The sequence below is a fragment of the Chelonia mydas genome, chromosome 7 (assembly GCF_015237465.2).
Source record: "Chelonia mydas isolate rCheMyd1 chromosome 7, rCheMyd1.pri.v2, whole genome shotgun sequence".
Classification (NCBI taxonomy): domain Eukaryota; kingdom Metazoa; phylum Chordata; order Testudines; family Cheloniidae; genus Chelonia; species Chelonia mydas.
In genome coordinates, this window is record NC_057853.1 from 19,909,244 (window position 1) to 19,936,522 (window position 27,279).

Sequence of the window (27,279 nt, forward strand, 5' to 3'; positions counted from 1 at the left end):
ATGTTAAAGGGAAGAAGCCATATTAAACTGGAAAGTAGCATAACTGTGGACATGAGTGCTGATGAGTTTATGGAGGATTGTGGATTGTTCCCTTTGGTTTTTGGTAGATTGCTTTCTTCATCGGGGCCTTTATTACCTCTTTTTCCCTTTTTCCCAGCGGCTGTGGTCAGGTTGCCAGATCAGACTTTTTCCAGGCTTGCTGGTCCACTGTTTACTCCATTTCCACTTGCTGGTCCACTCCATCCTTCCATACACTGTTTAACTCAAATTGGGCTTGAATAGGGACTGGGAGTGGCTGGCTCACTACAAAAGCAATTTTCCCTCTCTTGGTATTGACACCGTCTCATCAATTACTGGGAGTGGACTACATCCACCCTGACTGAATTGGCCTTCAACATTGGTTCTCCACTTGTAAGGTAACTCCCTTCTCTTCGTGTGCCAATATATATTTATGCCTGTATCTGTAATTTTCACTCCGTGCATCTGAAGAAGTGGGTTTTTTACCCAGGAAAGCTTATGCCCAAATAAATCTGTTAGTCTTTAAGGTGCCACCGGACTTCTCATTGTTTTCATTTAACTCTAATCTCAGATTCCTCCCTAACAGGATTCCCTTCTTTCATCTGTCATACATGCCCATACCATCTTAGCATCCTCTGTTGCAGCTTCTCTCTGATACTGCAGACCTCGGGCTCACTCGATGGCACTATTCAGCATGTGGTCCAGCAATATTTCCCCTCTCACTTCAGTGACATCAATCAGGTCTCTTATTACCTGACTCTTAAATCCCTCTCTAACTGCTGTATCTCCTGGGTTGCTTTGGTTTGTCTAGTGCAGTAGTCCCCAAACTTTTCAGGGTAATATGTCCTCCTGGGCAGGAGCAGGACCATGGCTCTGGGAGGGGGGGACACGGACAGTGGTAAGGGGGCCAAGGCCGCAGCTGGGGGTGGGTCTGAGGCCAGGAACGGAGCTGTGGCCAGGGGCCAAGGCTGGGGGCAGGAGCCAGGAGCAGAGCTGCAGATAGGTCTGCAGCCAGACGCAGAGCTGTGCTGGAGATGGGACCAGGTGCAGGGCTGGGTGTGGGGGCGGGAGCAGAGCTGGAGGTGGGGCGGGACTGGGTGGCGCTCCCTCCCCGCCCCCCCATGGGTGCTGGCCTGGGCCTATTACTCCCCCCTAATGTTCCTCCGTGCCCCCTAGGGGCACACGTCCCACAGTTTGGGAACCTCTGGTCTAGTGCCTGACATCACAGCATTGGAAGTTTATAGGGATGTTTTAAGCCAGGGACAGTGTGTCTGTGCCCATGTGTACCTCTTTCAAAGAGAGATGCACTCAAATGCCAAAGTTCAAATCTGGATTTTTCTCTAAGTTCAGAAGTGTTTGAATCAAGGCCCAGGATCCTCACCTGATTCTACGGGCTGGCTATCACTGGTGACAGTTTGGAGCGAGGGGGTTGCCCCCTCCCCCAAAAGAGCTTTAACAGCTGCTGCTGGAGTAATCCAGATTTTTGCCCCAGCTGCATGGTGACAGCACCACAGAAATTTGGCTCAGCTACACCTCTGTACAGATGGAGGGGTGGCCTGACCAAACTTATCGAGTAGCATTGCGACCTGGTGTGTGGAGAGTTCGTTCCTGTATGGCAGAGTGCAGGGAAGTCTGCTGAGAGCTTGACTCCTGGTGGTACCAGCTCATGCCCTGGTGGAAGAGAGGGGAGACTTCCTGGCTGAAGGAGACCCAGCCTTCCTGTGGGGTGGATGGGATAGGGCATGAGTTGGGACCCAAGCAGGGTCCCTGCTGGGGTTGGTGGGGCAGGATCAGCATTTCCCCATTCTCTTCCCTCCAAGAAATTTCTGAATTGGTGCCACAACTCGCTATATGCCTGATTATAGTAAAACAAGGGAAGTTATGAAGTGGAACCAAACTCTCATCCTCTGCCACAGAAATATTGCGTAACCTTGGGCAAGTCATGTCACCCATCTGTTCCTCAGTTTCCCACATCCGTAAAATGGAGCTAGTTAGCAGTTACTCACCTTTGTAGAGCTCTTTGAATTTATATAGAAAATTCCCTTTGAGAAATTCAGAATATTAATAAGCTCTTTCTGAGTGTGTGCGGGGGACCAGGATACACTTTTTTGAGGAGATGGTTTTGCTGAAATCAACCTCTGAGTCTGCACTCTGTATTCAGAAGTGAGCCATCATCCATGGAAGCAAACTGCAGGAGAGAAGTTGTTGTCTCTGATGAAAGGTTTCATTTGTGGCAGATACTCAAGACGATGAAGAGGTATTGAAAGGAGGAAAGGAAATGTAGAGGCCAAATGTTTTAGTCTGGACTATAAATATGTAGAATTTAGTGGTTTCCCAAAATCTCCCTCCACCCCTACCTCCTCATACCCAACCATGTGCCTTTGCTCTAGCCTTCATTTTGTGTGATGGGGACTGTTGGGTTGCAGACTTTACATGGACCCAGAATCTCAAAGCAAACTTGATCAATATGGTGACAGTCCTGCAAACCAGCAGACAGTAGCATTTCAACCCCAAATCACAGGCCTGTCCACGTTTGCTGCAGTCTGCACCTGTGTTCACATGGAAGGCTCACAAAACCATCGTGTCTTTTTAAGTAATGTGTTCTGACTTTAGCCAATGTCAGAACACTTGATTTGTTTCACTTGATTTTGTTAGGAATATTTTGCACAGGCTGGATTCACCAGTCGGCTCTGGCTGCTTTACACCATTTTTGTGTAAAGCCGCTATAAGCCCAGTACAAAGGGTAAGCTGTGTTCTGTTTGTAGCTGCTTTGCGTCATGGGAGCAGCACAACACAAATCCAAGGATATAGCTGACTCTCACCTGGATGTGGTAAACTCTGGGAGGGGCCATGTACAATACTGAGCAGAATCTTGGCATTCATCTAATAACATCTAGCCTCAAAAATTCAAATTGTGTTAACTTGTATGTTACTACATCTCACTCTGCCATTTCCCATCTCTTTTGATTCTCCCACCACACCCCTTTCTTTTTAAAGGGGCCATTTGCTTGAGAATAGAGCACATGCCTTGGTTCTTTGCTCATCTAATTATAAGCTTATTCCATCTATTCGGCAGCCCCTATGATTCTTCCTCACATAGGATCCCAGCTGCATACGTGGGCCATTGCATAGTGGATGGTTTGTGTGCCAAAGTCTAAAATTGACCTATGTTTAGATCAGTTGCAAAATGGTAACATCTGTATAGATTCATACATAATGGCTTTTACCCCCTACATGAATAATCAAATCCAGCAGTTCAGTATTTACTATTTGCAATATCACTACCTAGCTGAATGCTGGTGGGAAAAATCACAGTTTGGGCATTAAATCTTAGTAAGGTTTAGTGGAGCTTCACAGAGACACTAAAAAGCTAGAAACGGTCCTAAATGGAGCAGAGGAACTTCTTTTTCTTTGTTTTTTTTTTTTTTTTTGTTAATGCCATTCTGAAGCCTCTTCCCTGTTCCCGCTCTCACTGTTTTAAGCTCATAGCATCAAAATCCAGTCCAAATCCTATTAAAGCAACTGATTTGCAACCTCCTGCATTGAACATCTTCCCACACAACTCCAGTGTGCAGTACTAGATGTCCGCCTTCACTGTCGGTATCTCAAAATATTTCAAACCCTTTTTTGGCTGCAAAGTGGATTGCAGTTGGAGGCTAAAACTGGGGATTGCTCCAATCTATTGTAACCACAGTAGCCTGATAACCAAATTCTAACTGGGCTTATTGCAGACCAAACTGGTAGGTGGGGCCGGTTGTTTTTGAAGCTATCGGGCACCTCATCTCAAAGGACTGGTGGTGAATTCCCAGATCTGACCTCTTGTGTTGCAATGATACATTTTAATTCCTACTTAGCCTTTGCTTTCCAAAACAGATCCTTTGGTCCTGTTTTTTATTTTCCTCTTCCCCCACCCCCACCATACCCTATGGGTACAAGATATCAATATCCCAGCTCCCCTGAGCAACCCCCAGTAACCAATCATTATATGGTGTTACATACATATGTACCAGGCATTAGGCTGTTGTTGGGCAGGACTGTCTTGGATCTCCTAAATGCCCTAATTTTCATGACTCTGTTGCAGACATAGCATAGCAATGATAAGATCAGCACAATAACAAACAGTATCTCAGACAGCCTTGATAGCTGCTCCTCATAATTCATTTGATTTTTCATCCTAGGGCTGATGGCATCCACTTTCGTTTGTTTGTTTTTATATGTATCTGTTCTCTTCTTCCCCCGACCCCACCTGTATCTCTCATCCAGACCTTTATTAAATGTCATTGTATCTAAGTATGTGTTTTTTGTTGTTTCATTTTACCTTGTGTATCTTCCCCCACATCAAGATCGATTCACAGGACACCTGGACTAGCATAAATTTCAGCTACAGACCTGGCGCAACCTAATCTCTCATACTGGTTCTTCATTTCATTCTCTGGGCTTGTACTACCTTCCTAACCAGTCTTTTCACTTGAGGGTGAATCTGGTACATGTAAAAGTGCCACGGGGCTGTGTTGAGCCAGTTGCAGTGTGAGCTTCTTCAACATGGCTTGTTACTCTCTTGTTGGGTCTTTCTGGAGCAGAGGTTGCCAGTTGTACCAAACTATGTATTGATCTGAGAGATGTACATAGTGGGGTGAGGCCTACGAGAGAACTAGGATGAAGGGGTTTGTTTTCTGCCCTATCCAAGGGTTAATATCTTGTACACTACATGTGAATTAAGGAATTCAGGTTTCCTTGAGATTTGCTTTACCGTACTTGGCTAAACCCCTCATAGCACTCTGAAAATTTAGCACAGGAGCTAAAACTTTGTTTACTCTCAGGAGCACTTGTATTATGTGGGCAGCGCACTCTTTCTCAGAAATACTGTACGTGTAAAAAGGCTCTGCAGTATGATTTTAATGCTGCCCCCTTTTTTAATTACAAACCTTAAATTCACGTTGTTCCCTATAAGTGTCTCCTAGAATTCAGGGGACATGCAAGTTGAATTTTTTCGATGTGTACTTTATATGTATACATCTGAGCAGGCAAGACTGGCTGAATTCTGCTCCGACAACCCCACTGAACTCGGCAAGGTAGCACGGATGTAACTAAGAGCACAACGCAGCCCCCTGTTCTTATCCACCCAATAGTTGCTGCCTCATAAAATATATTCTGGGCATCTCATAATGAGGTCTACAGATCCCACCTTGTATTTGTATTTCAGCTCCATGCTCTAGCGCTATTCTTTTGCTCACTCACACACACTTACTTACTTTCTAGTAACAGAAGGAGTGAAACCTTAACACAACTTCAATGTGCTGTCCAATGCTTGTCTACTCCAGACGGATTTTAATGCATCATTTAATTCTGGTGGGAATTAGAGCTCAAATTTAGAGTTGGTTGAAATCCATGAGAACTTTTTCATGAAAAAATTGTCACTGTGTTGATCAAATTTCAAACTTTTTTTCAACAAGCACCGCTGAGAATGACTTTCTCATATTAATATATTTTAAGGTCAGAAGGGACCATTGTGATTGTGTAGTCTTACCTCTGGTATAACACAGGCCAAAGAAACTCCTCATCCATTAATTTCTGGTTGAGCTGTAGCATAGCTTTGAACTCAAATGTGGATGTCTAAGACTTCCAGTAATGGAGCATCCATCAACATTCTAACGGCTAATTATCCTCACTGTAAAACTAACTAACTAAATATGTCTTGTTTCTTGTCTGAATTTGTGTAGCTTTAGCTTCCGACCATTAGCTCTCATGTCTTTCTTTGCTAGATTAAAGAGCTGTGTACTAACTTTCTCCCCTGTGTAGGTACTTGAGAATGATGATTAAGTCACCTCTTGACTTTCTCATCAAGAAACAAAATAAATCGAGCTACTTCAGATTCTTAAGATGAGATGTGTTTTCCAGACTTGTAATATGTGGATTCAGAGTGGGGCTCTTTCTTTAAAATCAGAGGAAGTTTTCTCCTAGATGGCAAGTCAATAACCCTTATTCTTTGGTTTGGCCTGGGAGGACATCCTAATACAACAGGTAATTCTTTAACAGGTGCAGACTTACCAAATCACTTAAGGACCCAAAGTGAGTTCACAAAAGGTAAAATAGATCAAAGAATGTATTTTTATTTCAGCCAGATTGCTGTTTAACTGGGGCTTGGGTTTTAAGATCCACAAGCCTCTCATTATCAGTACCACAAACACAGAGCTTTGTTCTTTCCCTCTTATTTCTGCCACCCAAAATTTTGTGTGTACTTGCCCAATTTGCAGGCATACTGTTGTAACAGCCTGATTGCGCTAACCTCATTTAATGATCGAGCCAACACGCTGTTCGGGAGAGCTGGTCAAAATCATTCAAAGTGCATGTGTGTGGAGGGGGTTTTCATAAAATGATCTCTTCAAAACTAATCAATATTACTGATGCTTTTTTTGTTTTAACACATTTTTATGCAAATAGATACTGAAATGGTTATCAAAAATTTTCATTTACCAAAAGCTCTGGGGGTTTGTGGGGCTTGTTTGTTTGGTCAGAGGTTTTTTGGGTTTGGTTTTGGTTTTCTCGGGGGGGTTGGGATTGTGTGTGTGTTTGTTTGTTTGTTTTGGTTTCGGTTTTGACAACAAAACATTTTGAAAACTATTTTTATTTTTTAAAACCAGTTTTGGAGCAGGGGGAAAGGAAGAGAGAAATTGCTTTCATTTCACAGGTGGTAAGTTTTCTTTTCTGACTAACTCTACTGGAAAACATTTTAGACAGGCAAGAAGAAGAGGCCCACTAACAGTCGTTCCCAGTCACCTGAAGGATCCAGTCCCCAATAACGTTTAGATGCTAAATCTCAAGAGAATAGTCATTAATTTGACTTATTTCTTTGCGAGAAATGTTGTGGCTTCATCCAGGTCAGAAATACCAAGAGTAGCATTTCCTCCACTCCTACTTATCAGAGTGTGTCTGTGTTTTTTTCCCCTGAAAGTCCAAGATCCAATCCCCATTCTTGATCCATTCCCAAATACAAGAGAAAGTTAAGATCTGTGGTTGACTCTAGTAAGACCTGTATTCCCCTGCTCTCTCAGATTTACTGCTGTCTATTCTACTGATTAACAGACCTTGTTGTATCTAGAGAGACATTCTTCCTGTGAAATGGCTTTAGATTTTATTGGTCATTTCTCACTGTCTTAGTCACTCAGTTGGGTAACTTTCAAAAGACTGACCTGGCAATATAACTTATTTCTTTTTAATTTTTACTTTGAAAGCTAGTTTCTTCAGATGCACCGGCTGACTGTATTATCACTCTTTCAGTTTCCTGTCCTGTTGGATTCTCCCCAGTACAGTCTGCAATGCTGAATAAGACAAATTGCCAGATTGACTGGAAAATGCAACTTTCATAACATCACTTTTATTATTTTTTAAATAGTTCTACACCCATACTTTTAAAGCTGTTTGGGTGTTACTGTGCACAGCATTGCAATGCCTAATTGATTTAGGAACCAAAAGGGGTTTAGACTTAGGAGTCTAAATTCCATTGACAGTCAATGGGAATTTGGCTGTGAAGGGCCTAAATCCTTTTTGAAAATGAGATTTAGTTTCCTAATTCAGTTCGGCATTGCAATGCTGAGTGCAGCAACACCTGAACCCCTTTAAAAATCTGGGCCCTAGTATATCATCTCACTATGAGTTGGGAGGTTTCGATTCTGAACTTGTTTTGTGTGGGCCCCTCACGCAAAAGGAAACTATTCAGTGTATTTAAAGGTGTCCTGCAAGTGGGAGAGAAGGATGCCCCTCCTTCCCCCACTTTGAGACCCCTGAAGTAGTATTTAAGTCCTGGCCCACCGGCCGTCTGCAGCCCATGAACCTCCCCAGTGTGGCCCGCGGGGCTCCAGCAGTTTTGGGGCCAGGTCTCTCCCTTGGCCCTACCTGCCGCCCCAGGCGCTCCCCCCAGGGGCCCCAGCAGTGCAGAGGAGCTGAGCAGCGTCTGCCTGCTCGCTCCAGTGGCTGCTGGCCCCGGGGTGGGGTGGGGCTGTGCCTCCACACGCTGCCCCCACCCCAAGTGCCCCTACGGCCAATGGGAAGCTGTGGGGATGGTGCCTGGGGGCAGCAGCGCGCGGAGGCCCCCCGGCCCGCCCTGCCTTGGAGCCCCAGGTCAGCGCTGCACCCCCGACCCCCTCCCAGAGCCTGCACGCTCTCTCCCCCTTCCCACACGCCCCCAGCCCCCAAACTCCTTCCCAGGGCCTTAGGCAGGTGGGGGGTAGAGTTTTTTGGGGAGTGGAGTTTTGTGGTGGTGGGTTCTGGGTGGCATGAGTGACATTATTGGCCCGCTGGGAGGATTTGAGGACTGGCACTGGCCCTAAGGAAAATTTTGAGTTTGAGACCCCTGTACTACTTCATGATGGAGAGTGGTTTTGAACAAGTTTGGGTGGAGGAAGGGTTGTTTTAAAAAAAAAAAAATTCTGCTTGGTTTTTAGCACCAAGTTAAGGTCTTGTCTCTGGTGAAGTAGTGCAGGGACTCTCAACCTTTTCCCTTTAGAGGCCCCTCCCCCCAACTTGCTGTAAACACTCCATGGCCCACCTGTGCCACAATAACTGGTTTTCTGCATATAAAAGCCAGGACCAGCGTTAGAAAGCAGGGAATTGCCCTTTGTCAAGGTTCCTTCCCCACTCTGAACTCTAGGGTACACAAAGAACAGGGGAAGTGCCCACTTGGAAACGTCTCTTCCCCCCCGCCCACCCCAAATATCCCCCCAAGCACTACACCCCCTTTCCTGGGAAAGGCTTGGTAAAAATCCTCCCCAATTTGCATAGGTGAACACAGACCCAAACCCTTCGATCTTAAGAACAATGAAAAAAGCAATCAGGTTCTTAAAAGAAGAATTTTAATTAAAGAAAAAGTAAAAGAATCACCTCTGTAAAATCAGGATGGTAAATACCTTACAGGGTAATCAGATTCAAAACAGAGAGAATCCCTCTAGGCAAAACCTTAAGTTACAAAAAGACACAAAAACAGGAATATACATTCCATTCAGCACAACTTATTCTAACGCATATCTAACTACATTGCTTATTAACCCTTTACAGGAGTTCTGACCTGCATTCCTGCTCTGGTCCCAGCAAAAGCATCACACAGACAGAGAGAAGCCTTTGTTCCCCCCCTCCAGCTGTGAAAGTATCTTGTCTCCTCATTGGTCGTTTTGGTCAGATGCCAGCGAGGTTATCTTAGCTTCTTAACCCTTTACAGGTGAAAGGGTTTTTCCTCTGGCCAGGAGGGATTTAAAGGTGTTTACCTTTCCCTTTATATTTATGACACCCTGCTACAGGGGCTCCCATGAAGCTAAATTGCTCAGGCTTTGGCTTCAGCCCTGGGTGATGGGGCTCAGGGCCCTGGGCTTCAGCCCCATGCGGTGTGGTTTCAGCTTTCCTCCCTGGGCCACAGCGAGTCTAATACTGGCCCTGCTTGGCAGCCCCCCTGAAACCTGCCCAGCCCCTCCCCCTAGTTGAGAACCACTGAATTAGTCAAATAGTAACATGGCAAGATCTTAGAGTGAAAACCAAGCAATTTGGCAGGGAAGGTATAGTTAGTTGGACACTTTGTGGGGAAGGGGTGTATGTTTTGTTTGTTAATATCTGTTTAACGTTAAGGACAAATTAACAAAGCCATCCCGTCTCCAAAATGTTAAAGTAGGCTTACTCTTTCAGTCCGGGTGGGAGGGCTTATAATAAATGTGATCTGACACACTCAGCAGGTTCTCTAGCAGAACCAGCCATTCCTGTTTTTTCTCAAGTTAAAAGAACCAAAACAAGCAGGAAAAAAACACAACCCGTTTTTGAAGAAAACCGTTAAAGGAGTGAAAACCTCATTAGAAGAGCAAAATAGATAACCAGCTCAATTTAATAAAATTCTCTGCAGTCACCTTTTTAAGTAATTCTTCTCTTTTAATATACATTGAGTGGAAATTAATGACTGTTCGTTTGTTTTTAGAAACTGTGTATTATGCATTCCCCAGGTACCCTGGTTCCATAGATGACATTAGTTTGGACTCCAAACCAATAATAGATGACCGGCAATGCATTTCTGGATGGCTATAACTCTTAGCAGTGTCTGTTATAAGGCTGACGGCAGAGTGACTGCAAATACTCAAAAAGATGACATGTCTTCTGTAACTTCCCTTTATCTATAAATTGCTTTCCATAAAAACATAAAGATAAGGGTGACATTAAACCTGCGTGTTTACAGCCTGGTTCAGCACCCGTTGATTTCAGTGGGCTTTGGATCAGGTCCTTGAAATCTGATCAAAATCCTATTGAAGCCAATGGGCATTAAATCCAACCCTTACTAGTTAGACATTGAGCCAAAGCCTGGACTCTGTGCAGACCCAGAGTAAATGGGCTCTGTGCACACAAGTACAGAGCGTACTGAATTTCCCCTCCCACTTTTCCCTGAACAGCAGAAATGATTTGTGTTGAATGGGTGAATGCTAGTCCTATACTTTTGTTCCACTGGCTTTATACGCTTGTGGAAAGCAAGCGGTAGAGAATAATTGCCCTTCTGATTTCTCAACAATGTCATATCCATCAGAATCCCACTTCTTTTGATAGGAACCCTCGTTATGGACTATTGTGCTAAGTACTACTGCAATACAAATAATAATTTCTAAAGTCATTACATCAGTCATGATTTCAAATGGCTGCTTAAAATGGTATTGAATGAAATGTGCCTTTTTAAAAGTCAACTTTTATTTCTTTAAAAAGGAACAAATTCACAAAGCAGGTATGTAGTGTTTTAGTTGAACAATAGCTATTGTCTTTTATAGACCTCCTTGCTGTGAATAAAGCAGCAAGTGGTTATGAAATTGACATGCCTTATTAAGGTTCATAAGAGAATGGATAAAGACATGAGAAGAAAGAAGGGGGAAAACTGAATGAATGCTGTGTGTGTTGGGGAAAGGGAACTAATAAGAAACAACCTGCTTCTGGAGTGCACTGGGACACGCAGACTGTATCTCTGTGGCTCAGGTGCCGAAAGAAGGGATTGCACAAATAGATGGTGTAGATGCCTTTAAAATCTCTACGATTGTTGCCATAGGTATTTGCAGTAACTGGGACATTTTCCTGTACTCCTAATAGGAACTGCCATCATGCAGCAGGCATTAGAGTTGCAAATTTGAGACTTTAGTGGTCTTCTGTGATGGGGTTACTTATTGAGGAACAAAAGCAAGTGCTTTACAGACGAGTAAGATGGCTCTCTTTCCCCCCCTCCCCCAACCCCACGAGCTTAAAAGCTAAATGAACTAAGGATAGGAGATGGGATGCAAGAAAAGCAGATGTTTGAGAAGTGATAATTGGAAGAGATTTTGTTGGTCATATGGCATGTTTTTATTTTGAAACTTTTTATTAAGGCAAGTTGCAATAAAATGTTGACATGCTACATTGTACGTTGCTTATTACTTGGTCAAGATCAGGGTTAATGTTCAAAGAACCTGGCTAAGGATTCTGGCTTGCTGGCTGGGGAGCCCTCCCCCTCAGAGTATGCTAAAAAGGGTGACCAGCTTTCTAAGGGTATGTCTATACAACCCGCCGGATCGGCGGGCAGCGATCAATCCCGTGGTGGTCGATTTTATCATGTCTAGACTAAACGCGATAAATCGATGCCCTGAGCGTGCTCCCGTCGACTCCAGTACTCCACCAGGGCGAGAGGTGCAGGTGGAGTCGACGGGGGAGCGTCAGCAGTTGACTCACCACAGTGAAGACACCATGGTGAGTAGATCTAGGTACATCGACTTCAGCTACGTTATTCACGTAGCTTAAGTTGCCTAACTTAGATCGATTTTTTTTTCCCCCTCTCCTTCCCCCCATGTAGACCAGGCCTAAGTACTTATTCTCTTTTTGCCGCTTCTCCTTCATGTACTCGGTATGAAAGTTTTTTCCATTACAAGGACAGTCCGTATTTTACTATACCACGATTGCGCAGGAGAGGTCACATTTTTCCAATAATGTGCAATACAAGGTCTTGCTGCTAAGAACAATAATAATAGTTAAGGCTATGTTTTAGTCACGGGTATTTTTAGTAAAAGTCATGGATGGGTCACGGTCAGTAAACAAAAATTCAGGGCCTGTGATGTCCATGACTTGTACTATATACCCCTGACTGGGGTGGGGGGGTGTGTTGGCAGGGCTGGCAGGCTCCCTACCCTAATCCAGCTCCCTTTGGCTCCCCAGATGGGCCGATGTGCCCCTCCGTCGGCTCCTTGGTGGTCTGCGTGCTGCCTCTGCCCCGAGCGCCGGCTCCGCAGCTCTCATTGGCTATGAACCGCAGCCAGTGGGAGCTACGGGGGCGCAGTCTGCGGGTGGAGGCACTGCACAGCCTCTACCTAGAAGCTGAGGGAGGGAGGGACGTGTTGCCACTTCCAGGGAGCCCCCCCGAGGTAAGCGCCACCGAGAGCCCTCACCCCCTCCCACACCCAAACTCCTGCTGCTGCTGTAGGAGGAGGGGGCCAGAGTGGCCCGAGACTGCCCCAGCAGTGGCCGGTGCGGCTGGCCCAGAGCTGCACCGGCCATTGCAGAAGTCAGAGGTCCCGGAATATCCTGGAATCCCTGACTTCTGTGACACTCGCAGCTTTAATAATAATAATAAAGGGCTAGTCATTCTCTTTAAAATGTAGATCCTTTACTGGAGCATTAAGTAAGCTGCTCAGGGGACCTCTAGGAAGCTGGCATTTTGTCACACAATGAATGAATTTTCCTTTTGAGAAAACAACTAGGGCCCGCTACGCTTTTTGGAAGAAGCATGTTTTCAGAAGGGACTGGAGGGATGGTAGGGTTGGAGGCATAGCAGACAGAGGGCTGAGTGGCCTTGAGATGTAGTGAGCCACATGGAAAAGACAGTGAGAGGACACTCGGGTGGCCGGTGGTTGTGTAGCTGGGATGCAGTGAAGGAGGAAAGGGAGAGAGTGGCTTTACAATCTAGCGCACAGCCTGGCTGTGTGCTGAACGATGGCTTTTGTGAGGTGGGGAGGAGAAACCCCTTTCAGATGGCTCCAAAAATGCTCTGGAAGATCCTGTCAGAATCCCTAGTTAAAGTTCCACCACCAAATTGAAGAAAAGATTTGAGGGGAGAGGGGGATAGAGAGAGAGACGTTTGATTTTTAATTTTTTTTCTCTGCCTCTGGAGTCTCCCTCCCCTCTGATTACTGCTGGATCACTGCTGCAAGAGATTACTCATCCCTAAGCCTCAAAAATGCTTATGAAGAGTAAACGGACTCTGGAATTCACCAAATGTCAGTCATTATCAAGACGTTTTCCCAGGGGAAGGTAGCCCTGGAGTTTTCCACGAGGGACAGACCGACACCCTACCACCACCATCCCACTGCAAATTCTACAAACTGAACACTCTGCTGGTATATTCATATCTTTGGTCTATTTCTCAGGCACCAAGTAGAAGTTTTGCACTCAGTAGATGGTATTGCATCTTTCCTTGGTTATGCTGTCATGAGAAAACATTTGTGTGCAGCTTTTTGTTTTGTTTGTTAGTTTTTAACAGGGAAGCCAAAAGAGAAAAGATCCTTTGCCTCCCCACCTAGTCCCTCATCTCTCTTCTCTGTTATCTCCTGAATACCTGGCACATGAGGGTTTATCGCAGGCTAAGTGGGAAAGTTTAAGCCCATGTTTAAGATATTGCCATTGAATTGGTCAGTAAATATAATGTTCATTTAACATAGAAATAACTTTGAAATTGCTCAGGCTGAAACGCAGAGTTGCTAGGATGGCAATTTTAAGAATATCTCGAATGCAAAAGAGGGGAAGAAGAACACTTTCAAAGCCGCATTCAGGTCTGAGCAGCTCCCAACGGGAGCATCGTGCTGATAAACACCTGCCCACGGCTTTTGAAAGCGCAGGCGCTTCCTGGATATAAATGTATGTGCGTTTGGTGAAGTTTACCTGTGTGGAGGTTGAGATAGCCCTGTGCAGTTCTAAATGCTTCCAGCCAGTTTCCTAGAGAATAAAAATGCAAAACACATTTTTAACCATTTTTTTTCCTGGCACAATGAGCAAAATATTGAGAATAATAAAAAGAGAGTGTGCTGCAATAGCCCAAAGTAAAAGTGAATCTTCCATTTAAAACCTCAACAGGAGCCTGGAATAAGAATTCTGTATATTCATTGCTATAGACTTGTGCTATTTTTTTTAAATGTACAACAAAAACATCAACTTGGGTTTGACTTTGTAATTGACCAGGCTCAGGGAGCTGGAGTCAGGATAGCAAAACCAGGAATTTAGAGAGGAATTTAGGTGCTGAGTACTGGGGAAAGCTTCCTGACAGTGGAAATCTGCTGAGCTGTAGTTAGGGGTCTGATCCAAAGCTGACTGAAGTCCATAGGAAGACTCCCCTGATGCAGACTTTTTTGTTTAAAGTATATATGCTGCAGTCTTCCTTCTGATTGCTGTGTAGACATACCCTGAGAGTCCACTGCCAAACAGCCTGAGATCTGTGGGAATTTTGTATGAGAACATGCATGTCTGTGTGTTCTTTGATATCTTTTGGTAGAGAAGATACATTTGGGTGGGGAGCGAGGGAATGTTTCCATGAAAAATGACCTTTTGCAAAAGAAATCCACAGGCTCATTTTGAATAATTTCATTTTCCACACTCTGAACAAGATTTTTGTGATGTGGTTTATTTTTGTTTTTCATGGAAAATGCTATTTTGAGACCAGCTCTTTGTTTGTTTGAGACTATTTGTTGGATGCTTTGTCTCGAATTTTTTAGCAGATCAAACACCTGCTATTTGGGCACAGGTCCATTTTGGATTGAGAACAGTTTCTTGAGGGAAGTTGTGGAAGTTCCATTATTTAGGACATGATTTAAATCTAGAAGGCGCAAACTAATATACATCAGGGAACAATTCTGCATTAGCAGGGCAATGGACTGGGGTGGTCTCGAGTGTTTTCCATCCATCTAACATACATATAACCCCTACTACCATGTACTTCTTTAATGTCCTTCTCCTCACAATGGCGTTCTTCCCTACAAGGCGCATATTACAGATGGGGAACTGAGGCACAGAAAGACTAATTGACTTGCCTAAGGTTGCACGGGAAGCCTGTGGCAAAGTAGAGAACTGAATCCTGGTCTCCTGCGTCTGAGGCCAGCACCCTAATCAATGGATCACCCTTTCTGTACACTATTTAATCATTATGACTGGTGTGTGGCATAATTCATCTTCTTTGCTAACCTGGGTGTAAAGCTTGTGTGTTTGTGTGATCAAAACGATTCCCCAGCTCGTAATCTTTGAGGGAGTTCAGATCTGAACTTGGCAGCTATCACTGCAACAATCCACTGAATTTGAAAAAGACTGGCAAGGAGACCTTCATAATGCAGATCCATTTTCCCCTCATGTACTAAGTTGATTGGATTGATATCCCCCTTACTTTGGATTTTCATTCTCATCCCCTACTGCCTACACCCCAAGATATTGCAGATCAAAAGATCTTCAGCTAGGAAGGCTGAAGAAACAGAGAAGGGAGACACTGGCTATTTGGAGAGAAGGTAGCAGTAAATTTTTAACGCATATTTGACATGACCAGCACGTAGGTAACAAACGGTGTTTGTACAGTAAGCAAACTTGCTCTGTAGTTCTGTGCCCTTTAGCAGCAGGCGAGAGGTATGTTCTGGGCACCTGCAAGTCCTCCTTTGCAACACCCTTGCAACACTTAGGCCTGGACCCATGTACACGAGTTGACGGCAATAAGTTCTGAATATGAAAAGGGGAGGCAGGGGGAGAAGCACGGTGGTGCTTCACAGTCATGGACCCTGGTTTCCTGGCTAATAAATTCTGTATTACGATGCAAAACAGCAGAATCTCCCTTATCAGGGAGTGGAAAAGACTCCAGTAAAGAACAAGAAGACAGTGAACAATTTAACTGCATATCTCTCTGACTCACAGCTGCATCAGACTCTGCCATTCACAGCTGTTCTCCGCAGGGTTCTTTTAAAAATAGGTGGCTTTCCAACAAGGATTTTAGACATACCTGCTCACAGATACTCCGTGTGATGTGCCATTTGTTCTTTCAGTTATAGACCTTCCTAAATAGACTCTTGCTGTCTGAACAGGTGATTGTCTATTGACATAATGCTGTGTTAAGGCCACGTTGGGCCCAGTATATTAGAGAGCCAAAATGAGTGAGGAATATCTTTTACGAGACCAAATTCTGTTGGTGGAGAGAGAGAGAGAGAAGCTTTCAAACTTACACTGAGCTCTTCTTCAGACCTTGAAAGCTTGTCTCTCCACCAACAGAAGTTGGTCCAATAAAAGATATTGATTCACCTCCCCTGTCTCTCATAGCAGTTTTTAGAAGCAGGTTGGTTTCTGTTGCCATAGAAGAAAGTGAGGCGATGGAGATGTAGGAACACCTGCCATAATTCTCGGGTACTCTGTCCCATCAAACACGGGGATGGGTGGGCCTGCCTTCTGTAGGTGGTGGATGGGTATTGACTTACTGAACTTACTATCTATCTGCTTAAATTTGAGTGACACTGTTTTTTGAATGATGTTCTGTCTTGACCTCTGCATCCTACCTTATACTGATAGATAGGGTCCTACCAAATTCATGGCCCATTTTGGTGAATTTCACGGCCATGGGATTTTAAAAATTGTAAATTTCATGATTTCAGATATTTAAATCTAAAATTTCATGGTGGTGTAATTGTAGGGGTCCTGACCCAAAAAGAAGTTGGCGGGGGGTTGCAGAACTGCAACCCTTACTTCTGCGCTGCTGTCTGGGAGCCCAGCTCTGAAGACAGAGCTGGGCTCCCACCCAGAAGCGCAGAAGTAAGGAGGGCATGGTATGGTATTGCCACCCTTCTGCGCTGCTGCTGCCTTCAGAGCTGAGCCCTTAGTCAGCAGCTGCCCAGCTCTGAAGGCAGCAGCGCAGAAGTAAGGGTGGCATGGTATGGTATTGCCATCCTTACTTCTGCGCAGCTGCTGGCAGGGTGCTGCTTTCAGAGCTGGACGCTCAGCCAACAGCTGCTGCTCTCCAGCTGCCCAACTCTGAGGGCAATGCAAGAAGTAAGGATGGCAATACCACAACCTCCCTAAAATAATCTTGTGAGCCCTCTGCAACTTCCTTTTGGGTAAGGACCCCCAATTTGAAAAACACTGGTCTTACTCCATGAAATCTATATAGTATAGGGTAAAAGGACACACACATGACCAGATTTCATGGGGGGAGACCAGATTTTACGGTCTGTGACATGTTTTTCATGGCCGTGAATTTTGTAGGGCCCTACTGATAAACTAAAACTCTGGCCTTGGATTTCCATGTTTGCATACCTTTGTCTTAGGCCTGGAATGTGTAATCCAAATTCTTAAGGATGAAGAGTGTGTTAGACTGCCAGCAACAAGGAAATTACTTTACTTTCCAGTATCCACTGTGTGGGTGCCAGGAGGTACCTTGTGATCTGGAACCCAACTGCATTTACTGGTTGTGGGGCTTCTGTTGTTACAACTTGGCATGAGTTTAACGGTCATTAAAGCCAACAGCCTGGCAGCTCTGGAGACTGAAGTCCAAGGAACAGAAAACAGCACAGCATGCTGCCCCATGTTGCCTGGATGATGTGCCCCAGCTGTGAACTGAAGGGAACCCCTCTAGTAAGATGAGATTGCTCTGTCTCTATGGCTCAGCCATCCTTGGACTGGCTGCCATTGACAGCCAGTGACAACTCTGACGGAGCTCGGAGAGAGGAGGGAGTGAGGTTAGCAGGAATGTTTAATAGTAACTAATATTCATTAGTAACTTGGATCAAGATTACTAGTTTCTTTCACATAGACCACCAAACAGCTGTATCAGAGGAGCCTCTTTTGGTCCCTACTAAACTGGGCAAGATTTTAACTAGTGACTTAAGCCTGAATTCAGCAAGGTACTTAAGCAGGTGCCTAACTTTCCGTGTGAGTAGTCCCATTAAATGGAATAGAACTCTCATGCTGAAAGGCAGGCACCTGCTCATATACCTTGCCGAATTGCAGCCTTAGGGTGTGAAAGGCTCCATAGTCTGTAAGCAATCCCTGAGTGATCTCCTCCCTCTTTGAGCTGTCACATTAATAAATGCATCACAGGTCTTCGATCTCAAGGCAGCTCCGCTTGTGAAGGCTACTTGATTGATTGCAGCAACACAGACATTCAGAATTTTCAGCAAATGTTCAATCTTTGAATTTCCACTGAAAACCTATAGATGTTCAATCAGGTTTCCTTGCAGCTCTGTGGAGTGTGTTACCATGGCATCTCATTCTTCAGTCACCCTGTGATAGATTTCCTGGTATCCTGAGACTTTGCACTCAGTGGTCATATTTCCACTGACCTCACAAAGTGAAATAGATCTCATCTGGTGATATGTCATGAGAGCATTTAGAGCCGGGACAAGTTTAAAGGGGAGCTGTCGAGATTTTTGTGTGTGTTTCTCCCATGAAAAAATACATAATTAGAAAGATCTTTGTGTCCTGATACTTTGTTTTTTTTCCTTAAAAATAAACAGTAAATTAACTTAATTTTAGGATTCTCAGACCTTGCTCAAATTCCCAATATGCACAGTCTGGCTGGGCAGCACCTGTCTGTGAGATATCTCTGCATGTGGGAAATTTAGCATCATTCTTCCACCCCACGTCTCCCTCTATGATGCCATCACAAGGAGCAGATTCCAAGGACTATGGAGAGAAACCTGCTGGGAAGCGAGAAGCACCACTGTTCTAAGGAGAAACGGGGTGGCACTTTGGTCTTGTCCATGTAAGCACAACCATGACCTCCATTCTTGTCTCATCTATGTATGAAGATAAATTCTTGAGCTGTGCCCTGCTGCAACTTTTCTGCTGATGTGTTTGTGCATCCACACCTGCCATGCTGCTTAACTATGTTTGCACCTGTGCATTCTGGGAAAACTTCAGTAGCTATCCCACACTGCCTCAGCGTGGGATCGTGCCCAGAGGAGGTGCTTGGAGAGTGCCTGCAGTAGTATGTGCAGCTGCTATGATATCCTAGGCACAGACCTGGGAGGTAGGAGCACAAGCCAAGCTGGCTAGATAGATGTGGTCTAAATTGGTGTGCTGAGACCAGGCAGACACCATTTGCCAGCCTAGCAGGACAAAATGCTCTATCTAAGTGCTAGTGAGCATGTGATGTCTGGGCATACGCCATGCTGAGTCAACCGTACCATTAGCCGGCGACCCACTGTGGTAAGCACTGTAGCCTCCCCAGGGCCTGAGAATTGACTCCTGACTCTGGTGCTTCTGCTTCCTGAGGACCCTGCTCCTGTCTCCTTTCTCATCTCCTTAGTGGTAACTTCCATGTGGTTTTGTCACCGTTCTTGTTTACGTACTGCTCCCACCTGGTGCTGCTTACTGCATGTGCGCTCCTGTTATAAAAGCATAGCCACGCTGCAGCAGAACACCAGTGCCGTGCCATGCCACGGAGAGAAGGTGCGGGAGGTTGTCCTGGGTTAATATTGGAACTGAAATTTGGAAAAGGCATCTAAGAATTGAGTAGAACCCTTTTAATTGGCACAGATCCTAGTAGAAAAGCACGAGAGACAGCAGCACTGCACGTGACTTTATCACCGGTCTTGTGATACCTGTTGCTTTTTAAAACCCCAGCCCTTGAATTCATGTGACAAGTTGAGAATCTCAACTTTTCTTTTTTTGATGAGTTTCTAGTGTCTTGGTTGTGAAAAGCTTGAAGAGGTGAACCCCAAAGGGTCCAACAGCAGAAAGGAATATATTGGGTTCTTTTTATTGGCTAATATCCACACCTCGTTTGTAAGTCAGTTTCGTTATTTGGGTGGGGGAGGGAGCAGGGACTCATGAATTTTGAACACTTGGTGTTGGCAGTACCATGTATGCCAATGAACTGGTTGTCGTGCTTACTGGAGCCTCTTAGGAATATGTTTTGTGTAAGGGAACAGCGATAAGAAGAGTGGAGATTCCTAAGCACAGAACATTAAAACTTTAACAACTCTGTTAATGCCAGTTTGAGTGGCAGAGCAGGAAATCGGCTGAAAATGAACAAAGGGCTGCTCAGTGGGGAATCTAACACAAGCAAAAGCCAATTCACACTTCGACAGGCCTCCTGTGGCAGCTTCCTTGACTGCGCAAACATTTTAGCCAGATAATGAGCAAAACCAAACATTTTAGCATAATGAACTGTTTTGGAGGAAAGAACACCTGAGGGAGGGGAATCTTGGTGCTAATTATTTGCCAGCTGATCTGGCTGTCGATGAAATACCAGAGGATTTTGTTGACAGGCATCCCTTTTGCATGTCAAATCATGAACACTGAATGGAACTTCATTACTTGTCCTAGCTGCTTAGCTGTTGACAATGGCTGCCATTAACATGAGGGAAATTTAGCTACTTTGGGTTGCTTCCTAAAATGGAAAGCCTATTTGTTTGCCAACAGCTATAGCACTTTTGGGATGGGGAAGGATAGCAGCTACGGACATGAGACTTCACATTCAGTGTTTATTTGGGCTACTGCAGGGAAATTAAGCATAGAAGCACTCTGGTGGTTAACTAGTCTGGGATGGTGTGTTTATGTGAAGCAGATGGTTGACTGCTGTACTTTGCCATCAGATTATTGAGCTGGCTTCAGATCCTCTTCTGTGGTTTCCCACTAATGTTGGCTTTGCATTTGCTATATAGCATTTTGCCTCAAGGGTAGCACCTTGTGTGTCTCTGTCAGGGTAGTTTACACTATCCTTCATGTTAACTTTTTTTCCCCCCCTCTTGGCAAGTTCATAATGCAAATGGCTTGCTGTCATTCTGGATTAATTGGCGGCCTCAGACCCAAAGATGCCATTTCCTAATGGCGTGATCTTGATCTCTTGTGCTCCAAGCATGGCAGAGCTCTGTGCTGCTAACTGTTCTGACTACAGTTGCTGAAGCAGAAATCCTGTTTGAAACTTAGCTGATGGCTTGCTTACTATATGACTGAGGATACGGTGATCAAGGGAAATGCCCCAAGTCCTGCACATTGTCGTCATGACAGTGTTTTATTCAGAAGGCTGGGTGTTCACATGATCAAAGTAGCATTCTCTTGCTTTTGGATTCATCTAATTTTGACTGATACGGTCTCAGCTGTATGAGCCTCGGCATCAGTCCCTTGTGCTCTATATGGCTTAGTCAGCAGTGCTTGAAGTGGTTACTTAAAGAAAGGAGGTGGCCCTGTGCTGCTATTCCAGAAATCTTTCTTCAGTTACGAGGCCCACACTTTCCCTCCCCTGACCTCTAGGGGATGGAGAAGACCCGGAGTTTCATGTCAGTTTATAGTGGGGAGCCCCCACTCTACATGGTGGCAGCAGTGCTGTGAAGACTGTCTTGCTCCCAGAGCCCTGCTTAGTTAAGGGGTAGGCAAACAAGGGGAGGTGGCCTTTCCATCCCCGTAGAGTCCTGTTGGCTAGAGGGCTGGCAGGAGATCCCACTTCTACTTCCTGTTCCTCCCGCTGGATGGTGGTGACACTGTCTGAGAAGAGACTGCATGGGGCCCAGCAGCTGGAATCTGCTGCTGCTGCAGGGACACAGCAGGCCTAGAGTTTGAGGTCAGGGCTGGGAGATGTGTCTGGGGAGCAGCTGGGGTCCCTGGCAGTACGAGTTTGCACTGCATGCAAGGATCTGCCGCTGCCCAGAGGAAAGCGGTGCCTCAATCAGTGACTGAGGGACCGAAGCTGGAGGGGCAGTTTGGACTGTATGTTGATGCATTTTGAGCTTTACTGTGAAGCACTGAATTCTTTTATGCTCTCCTTAGCTGTCCCTTTCAGTGACAGTGCGAGGCATAGAGTAAAAGTTAGGGCTCCCCTCTAAGGCAGGTGGTTCCTATCATAGTAATGACCTTCATGGCTGAGGTCACCACAGTGCAAGGTCTCCTGGTGCTTATGGCTTCCCCATCAAGGACCTATTGGTGGCAAGGGAGTGACTTCCTTTTTTTTTTTTTTTAAACCAGATGCTGCAGCTAAACCGTCCTTAGTAAATTAAACCTATATCCAGAGTATTAAGCCCAGATATAACTATATCCAGAGTATTAAGCCCTGCCCTCCACTTATGCATCACCTACGGGATTGTTTTCATTATAAATGCAAATTAACTTTCACGCCTTCTTTGATCCTAGAATTGGGGCCAAGCTATACAAGCTCCTATCAGCAATCAGTGGCTTGGCCTGATGATTGCTTTAATTATCAGTACAAGTGCAGCCTGTTTCAATGCTGGTCTAGACTGCTGGTGTTGGGCTGTCAGATCTTGGAAGGGAGATTTCACACAGTGTGGTTTCATTCTGTAGAGACCTTACCTGCTCCACTCATTTTATTTATTTTTAAAGGAAGTGCCTTGCTCTCCATTTTAGAGATCATCGCTACATATTGCGCCAGTGGTGAATGTGTAGATTGGCAAGGCAATTGGTTGCTGTCTGTCTAGCTCCAAGACTGCTTCGGGCGGGCTGGAAATCTTGAGTGCCTGTACTTGCTGGGTTCCTGGCACTTGATGACATGGTCAAGCAGGAAGTGCGTAGACCCTCATTCATAATAATAATAGGACGGTAGCAGCAGGAGCTAACCAAGCATTTTTTATTTGCTCACGTCAGGCCAAAATCTGTCCTAATTTGTACCCAATAGAAGCCCACCGTTTTCAGCGAGTTACAAGCTTATTGTCTTTTGGTGGAGTTAAATGGAGTGTAAATTGGGTCCTTTACCTTAGTAGAGAGGCAAAACTCCTGTTGTCTCTGACCCAAACATAAATTTACTGGGGGAGGGGGAGGGCAAATAGGAGAGAGTGTTCTCCAGATTTTTATTTTAACTAAATTTTGTAATCTTTACAGCTATTGAAGATAAGAGTTTCAGGACACTCCAGGAATGCAGTGAATGGGAATCAGGTTTATCTGATCCTGCATTGCTTTAGTATAGTCTCCCTAGCTTTCTAAACCAAGATTTACTGACAATGTATTGATCTGCAAAGTTCAGCATTTTATAAAGTGCCCAGTTACTAAAGCACTTCATATATGTGTGGTAGTGGAATGAATAGGAGTGTTTATTCAGTTCAAACTAAACAAGAACCTTACAATTTTTAGCCTTTACAGTTCTGAGTGATAGTTCAGCTTGAGTCTTTATCTAATCAGTTCTTCCATCCTAAATGATTGGAAACCCATCCACAGTGGATACTGCAGTGATTAGAAACTTAATAAATATCCATGTTGTAGAGAGAATTATTTTTAAGTCTTTCTTTGTTGTAGATTATAGAAATCAGATAAAGGTACTGTGGAATACCAATCACTGCATTCCTAAGTTCCTTGAAATTCGCTTTGCTTTAACCTGTCCTGAAGACTTAATGATTGTCATATTTGGTTCAGTCGATTTAAAAACCTTTCCCCCACCCCACTTTTTTTTTTTCAGTATCCTGATTTCCCCATGAATTAACTATATGAATCTTCCAGTAGGAATACATAGATCATACTTAATACTTACATTTGGCTTTAAATTGATGTCAGACGATTCTCTTTCTAATACCATTTTCTTCTATTCCTGCATTTTTAAGCCTCCCCCCCCCCCCCCTTTTTTTTTTTTTTTTAAGAGAAGGTGGTTTCTCTACTGTACAGTAGCTGAAGCTATAGCAAGGAAATGTGACTTTGAAAGAACAGGATCTCTTAAGCATAGGCAATTTAATTCAAGTATGGTGATTTAGTGCCCTGTTAGTATCCTGATGTATTACTCCATTTCCAAAGACCATGCGTTTCTTCACAAGCATGATGACAGGCTTAAAACTTGAGACTGATGTTACAGCTTTTCCTCATCTCTGCTGTTCCACATGATTACAGGACTAAGGGAATTTGCTCTCTCCTAAAGGATTAGCTCCCAGAGAAATAAATCCGTGTGTATTATCACCCCACTTGTCTCTTCTTTCTCTCCCTCCCCAAAAGGCTATAGCGCCAATTTAGATTGTGAAGTGGTCCTGTGGTTAATAAAACGTTTTCTCACCTGAAGCCAGGACCTGGGATGAGACACTGTCTATAAAAATGGTCACGGATTAACTTTTAAAAGTAGCTTTTGCTTTCAGTATAATCTTAGACTCTGTTTATTTTTTCTTCCTCGGAAGATGATGGCCCTTACTCGAAGGGGAGCAAAGACTCAAGTGGACTGGACACAGCCCTCGTCTCCAGAAGGCAAAGCATTCCAGGTAAATGAAAGAACTAGTACTTGTTCCCACTCTCATCTAGCCGTCATCCCCCATGGGCGGCATAGCAGTAATCAGAGCAACGGACTGCAGAAGGAGGAGGTGTGGTTGGTCTCATTGTGGGTGGAATGTAACAGGCACTAAACTGTGCAGATTTGTTCTGAGTTCTTACTACAATAGTGGTTAAAATGTGCCAAGCGCTATACAGGTGCGGAGAGACTATCCATGCCCGAAGATCTTACAATTTAAAAGAAGTGAGGGGTAGGAGGTAGAGGGGAAGGCAGGAGGAAAGAAGTAGTGAGGGTGATCAGCAAATGTCTTGCTAGTTCGGTATTTTATTGGATTTGGTAGAAATAACTATGCACATTTGCCTGTCTCCCCAGTAACTTTTGTTGTTCTGTTGGCTGCTGTTATCTGTTACTTGGTGACACTTCCTTGCCTATTTTATTTGGTAACTTTTTTTACCCCTTGCCTATTAATTCAAGTTTATAAAACCTTCATAGAAGATTAGGGTTGGAAGAGACCTCAGGAAGTCATCTAGTCCAACCCTCTGCTCAAAGCAGGACCAACACCAACTAAATCATCCCAGCCAGGGCTTTGTCAAGCCTGACCTTAAAAATTCCTAAGGAAGGAGATTCCACCACCTCCCTAGGTAACCCATTCCAGTGCTTCACCACCCTCCTAGTGAAAAAGTTTTTCCTTATATCCAGCTTAAACCTCCCCCACTGCAACTTGAGACCATTACTCCTTGTTCTATCATCTGGTACCACTGAGAACAGTCTAGATCCATCCTCTTTGGAACCCCCTTTCAGGTAGTTGAAAGCAGCTATCTAATCCCCCCTCACTCTTCTCTGCTGCAGACTTTCCCCTTCCACTTGTCCTGATCAAGGAGCCTTAGTCTATCAGCTCCCCCATTGCTGCCCCATGAGACGTACGGACACCCTCCACTCTGCCATTCGCTCCACAGGTCCTTGCTCAATGGACAAGTCTACAAGGTAGTCTGGTGGTGTGATTGCAGCACGTGTAGGTGAACTCAAGCTAGCTCACTAAAAATAGCTGTGAAGCTACAGTGGCCCAGGCCCGGACAAGCCCACCCAGGATCCTGGGTACACGCTCAGGCGGATGACCTGTGCTGCCATGGCTTTACTGCTGTTTTTAAAGAGCTAGCTCAAACAAAGCTAGCTTGGTTATGTCTACACAGACTCCAGTCACACCTCCTAACAGCAGTGTAGATGTACGCAGTGAGAAGACAAAAACCAGCCAGTTGCTCAGTCGGTGCATGATGATTGGAACCCGGTGAAAGGAGTTTGTGATCTAAGCCTAGTTCTGAATGGGCAGGTATCTGCAGCACAATTGGCAGCCTGTCTGGGAGGTACAGCTTGAAGCTGGGGATATGAATAAACTTGGAACTCGAGACTCCGTTTCGCTCTTAAATTTGGGCCCTGGTTGGGGCCTGTGGGCACTACAAGTGTACTGAAGCTGGCTGAAGACTGGAAACCTGAAACATTTAAAACTTCAAAGCTTTTTCTATTTCATAGGATGCCAAACACTCATTTTTGTATTTTTGGGGACTTTGTTTACACTGTATTTTTAATCAGAACCATTATCAAAATGGTGCTTGATGTTTTCCATTTGCCAAACCCAGGTTTTTCAGTAAATGGCTTACCAAATCCAGTAAATGAAAAACTTCTATAACCGGTTTGGTTTTGTTTTTAAAAAGGCTTTGGAAAAATGGCAAAAAATTAAACCTTTTCAAGAAAAGGCTGGTGCGGGGAGGGCAGTTCCTGTGAAATTCTTCATTTTTAAAACTTTTTGTCAATCTTTTACCAGGTTTAAAAATTTCATTGAGGCATCCTGGGAGCAAATACAGTGCTAAACACTGCGTGTAGACTGGGACTGAGATGTTTAGCAGCATGTCTGCTCTTCGTGATCCATCCTGGGGTCACACTGTAGTTAGTTGTGACCGATGTCCTTTAGGGTTAACTCTGACCATGTGCAATGTGAAATATGATTATGCCAATCTCTAAATGGTGTTTAACATTGTTAGGTACCGTGACTCCTCAGTCACATTCTAACCTGATGTAATTTTCCAGTGCAGAAAAGCCAACAGGGGGCCAGAGATGTAGTGTGGCAATGGAGACACTTTCACTGCTGTTACTGGTGGTAGGCCTCTTCTGTAGACCATTACAATGCTCTTGAATAGCGTCAGATGGTCACGCTGGACAGCGAACACACATTCTGACAAAGATTGGGGCTTGGTAGCCTCATATTTATGTTGAAAGATGAAAGTAAGAAAAGTAGAGAGAGGATCTGTGGGATTTGTACTGAATGTGTTTTTTGAGGAGCGGGGGTGGGACAGATATTTGGCCCTGCTCTATTGCTTTTGCACCCCTTGGGAGTCCTCAGGTGGAAACAAGCTAGCGTAGCTAGCTCTGTGCCTCCTGCTCTTGGCCTCCCTGGTGTAGTGGGTATTCCAGGGATGGGAGGGTTCATTGCCAGTCTGCGCTGTGTTCTTGTGATCCTGGGCTGGAGCAAGAGACTATAGACTATTCTAACATGTCCTGGAGGTTCAATAAGTCCCTGACTGTATGTGAAGGGGACAAAAAGGTGTTGGAAAGCTGTGTTGATGTAACTTGTCCGTGACCTGGAGGGGGTCACTGTTAGAGATGAGAGGGTGGTTAATTCACCAAGCCTGGCCAGTCACTGGTCTCTCTTCTGAGACTGTCAACAAAGGTGGTGGTAGTGAATTATGATGGGAAGCCAGATTGGAACCCCAAATCATTTTAGATAGGCCACTGGTTAGGTGTTTCATAAAATGATTTTGGGGGTGGCTCTTGGGTGTCTTGCCAATAATTAACTATCTGGCTTGTCTTGTCTTAGGTATCTTGGAGGAGGGATAGCTTAGTGGTTTGAGCATTGGTCTGCTAAACCCAGGGTTGAGCTCAATCCTTGAGGGGGCCATTTAGGGATCTGGAGCAAAAAAAATTGGGGATTGGTCCTGCTTTGAGCAGGGGGTTGGCCTAGATGATCTTCTGAGGTCCCTTCCAACTCTGATATTCTATGATTGGAAGACCTAGATCCCATTTAGTCAGCTTAC

The 27,279-nt window shown here is 44.7% G+C and overlaps 1 protein-coding gene across 9 annotated transcripts in view; it reads left to right on the forward strand.

The window, feature by feature from the left end:
• GRIP2 (glutamate receptor interacting protein 2) overlaps positions 1-27,279 on the forward strand; it is a 471,570-nt gene that overhangs the window by 367,393 nt on the left and 76,898 nt on the right. For all 9 annotated transcript variants that reach the window (XM_043552086.1, XM_043552087.1, XM_043552089.1 and 6 more), the window contains exon 2: positions 24,105-24,185. In XM_043552086.1, coding sequence (XP_043408021.1) covers positions 24,105-24,185 — 81 coding nt within the window. The remainder of the gene's footprint in view (positions 1-24,104; positions 24,186-27,279) is intronic.